The sequence below is a fragment of the Saprolegnia parasitica genome (assembly GCF_000151545.1).
Source record: "Saprolegnia parasitica CBS 223.65 unplaced genomic scaffold supercont2.830, whole genome shotgun sequence".
NCBI classification, from domain to species: Eukaryota; Oomycota; class Saprolegniomycetes; order Saprolegniales; family Saprolegniaceae; genus Saprolegnia; species Saprolegnia parasitica.
Window position 1 is genome coordinate 1 of NW_012157224.1, and position 3,124 is coordinate 3,124.

The 3,124-nt window shown below is 58.8% G+C and overlaps 2 protein-coding genes across 2 annotated transcripts; one reads left to right on the forward strand and one right to left on the reverse strand.

The window, feature by feature from the left end:
- Positions 1-374: 374 nt before the first annotated feature.
- On the reverse strand, positions 375-1,785 carry SPRG_17876 (hypothetical protein; the record flags this gene model as incomplete). Its single annotated transcript, XM_012357282.1, has 1 exon — positions 375-1,785. A coding segment is annotated over one exon (1,411 nt), but the record flags the coding sequence as incomplete, so codon positions are not given.
- Positions 1,786-2,126: 341 nt separating this feature from the next.
- Positions 2,127-2,858, forward strand: SPRG_17878 (hypothetical protein; the record flags this gene model as incomplete). Its single annotated transcript, XM_012357283.1, has 3 exons — positions 2,127-2,168; positions 2,314-2,459; positions 2,507-2,858. 3 exons carry the CDS (start codon positions 2,127-2,129, stop codon positions 2,856-2,858), a joined length of 540 nt encoding a protein of 179 aa, XP_012212673.1.
- Between the last annotated feature and the right edge of the window lie 266 nt (positions 2,859-3,124).

A 3,124-nucleotide genomic window follows, 5' to 3' on the forward strand; every position in this document is an offset into this window, starting at 1 on the left:
TACGATTATAAATGGACGAGAGTCCATCCTGATTATCTAGTTTCGCATTACCTGTGAAGACCCACTTTTCCGGACTCAAGTCTCAAGCCATGCGATCGCGCGTCTTCAGGGTGAACTCATGCGCTATGCCCTCGCGAGTAGAAAGGAGCAGCAAACAAACGTTATCCCGCACCCAAGATCTACTTCAAGTCCAAGGATAGATTTGATTGGATGACGAGGCAACTATTTGTCCGACATCTACTACGTTAGCTACGTCGAGCACCGGGTCGTGCGGCTGGACACACGGACAAAGTCGCAAAGGTTTTCGGCGTCGTACTCGGTGCGCCATGTCAGACTGTGTGCAGCAAACAACACTGCGAATATCTCGACAAGACGCGTCTCCGAGAGGACCAGCGTGGCGTTCGTGCAGGTGCCGAGCGCGTTGAGGAGCTCCCGGAAGCCGTCGTCGTTCATCTCTTCGTTGAAGCGGAGGTCCAGCGTCAAGCCAGACGCGTGATGCGTGTCGCACAGCACCTGCGCCATCTCTGTCGCGCCGGCATCATCGAGACCCGCGCTTGCGAGCCGCACGCTATGCACGCCAACAGCGATCCACGAGCGCAAGTTCGTTGCGAGCTCCGTGGCAGGGATATCGGCGAAATCAAGGTCGTCCCACGCCACTTCCCGGAGGCACGGCGAGGACGAGATCCACTGGAGAAGGCGACGCGCTGCAAGCTCCGAGCACTCGACGCGTTCCAAGCATACGACGCGGAGACTCGTTGTCGTTGCCTCGGCTGGAGCGTTGAGAAGGGCAACCTCGTTCAGCTTGAGCTCTTGCAGCGACGTGAGATGGGGCAGCGCCGCGGCGACATCGCTGAGGTCGACTTTCGTAGGTCCACGCAGCGTAATGTCGAGGTGCGTGATCTTGGCCAAGTCAACGAGACCCAATAGGCCCTGGACGCGGGCGCCACCTTCGATGTTGACGCTCAGCTGCGTCAGCGCATGCAGCGGAGCGTGTACGTGGACGAGCATGTCGACGATGCTATCGGCGCCTTGCAGCATAAGACTCGGTACGGACGCAAGCGCCTTTGCAAGCGCGAGGTCGTCGTCATGTTGCGACCACAGCGGGCCAACTGAGCTGAACGCGTGGAAACCAAGCCGGTGGAAACCGATATGGGTCGTTGGTCCTGCGTTCAGCCAGGCCGTAATGGCCGCTGACCAATGCAGCGATCGTGCGACGACACTCGAGTAGCCGTCGTACACCCAGTCAAGTCGACGGATGTGATGGGCCGCACCGAGCACGGACGCATGAAACTGGTGCACCGCGTTGATCTGGAGGCTGCCAAGACGGTCGCAGCGGCGCAGCGCTTGACAAACGCGCGCCACGTCGTCGTCGTTCGTTGGCATCGTGAGGCTCACGTGCAATAGCTTGGCCGGCCACTTGTCTGCGACCGTACAAAGAAAGGCCAAGAAGGCAGCGCTGCATGCGCTAGCGTGGGGCTCAAACTGTCGGAAAAAGTCGTCCTCAGCACGGACCGAGGCGATGGCCGGCATCACAGCCAGCGCGGCGGCACGGTCGTTGCACGAGAGACTTAGCACCGAGAGGTGCGGCCAAGAGCTCTGGATCTTAGTGCGTGTTATCATCATCCACTGCTGAAGCGAGGACAGCAGTGGCGTCGACGGCACCGCCTCGAGGAACGTGACGACGTCGGCGGCATCGCGCATGCACTGCGCGATGTTGATCACGACAGCTTCCACAGTCATGACCGTGTCCATGGACCGCGACGCTTTGGCGACCTTGGTCGACATGCGGGGGGTGTGCTTGCTTGTGTGCGTGCGCCTTTGATCGGGTCGTGGGCGTATCAGCAAGTGAACTTTATCCAATCTGGCAGTTTTGACAGCCAGCCAATCCGCTCGCATGGTTTATCGATGCGCCAATCAAATGACCGTATGCGGCCTGGCCTGGACGCGTGGCAACGTGAGAAGGCGCGAGCGTATCGTGTTATCTTGCACTTGCATTTCAACTCCACACAAAACAACCCCAAACAGTAGTTGCTTTGGACCCAAAGACGGCGGAGGCGGTCGCAAGCACGTTGGTTGTTGTTGGTACATACTCGTATGTGGATGATCCGGACGCACCGCAGGAGCAGATGCATTTGGCGTCGCAGCGCAAAGCGTCGCTCGGCAAGATGGTACAGCGCGAGCATCCACGGCTCAACAACCGCACGTCGTTGAACTTGATGTCAGCAAGCCAACAATGATCCATGACGGCGGACAATCCAGTCGACACAAGGTTTTAAATATGTATATTGGGGGCTTTCGGATACAATTTCGTAGGTTCTAGAGCATCCGATTGCTCCCGTGACATTGGGTGCGTACGTGCGTGCGCTCTCGCCCGACGAGCGGCGCTTGGCGCGCGACGAGTGGCATCCGCTGCACACGGCGCTGTGCCTCGAGATGCGCGTGCACTTGCCCAACTACTTGTGCAATCACTTGGGCGACCGCAGCGAGATGGCGCACTCGATCGTAGGCGCGTGCCCTTCTTGGACCACCCGCTCACGAGCTACGTCAATAGTCTCCCGCCAAACGTCAGGCTCCGCGTCGTCGACGGCACCCTCGTCGACAAGTGGGTCTTGCGCGAAGCGACCAAGCCTTTCATCTCGGACGAGCTGTACCGCCGGCCGAAAAAGCCGTTTCTGGCGCCGCCTTGTGACATGGCCGACGACGACGTCCACTGGCGCTTTCTTCGCGATACGATTACGCAAGGCGCGGTGGCACAGCTGGGCTGGATGGACTGGGGCTTTGTGGCAGCGACCCTGGATCGATTCCGGACGACGAGCGACCGCCAAGCATACAACTGCCTCAACAGTGTCGCGTCGTAAATCGTGCTGACTCGCCAGTTTAAGGTGCCTCCGGCGACGCCGTTTCAGAAGTAGTGGACACTAGGGGCTTTAAATCGATACAACCTAAGCTTATATGTTTTCGTCCCCTCGGCTATAAACGCAAGTGCATGGGGGAGACGAACGGGGTTCGTGTTGGGAGGCCGCCGCCGCCCACGAAGGGACTGGTGGGTGGGTTAAAAGAGCGTTGAGTAGCTAAGAGGATCGGAGTTGGACGAGCAAATATCAAATGAGCTTGGAGGCTTGAT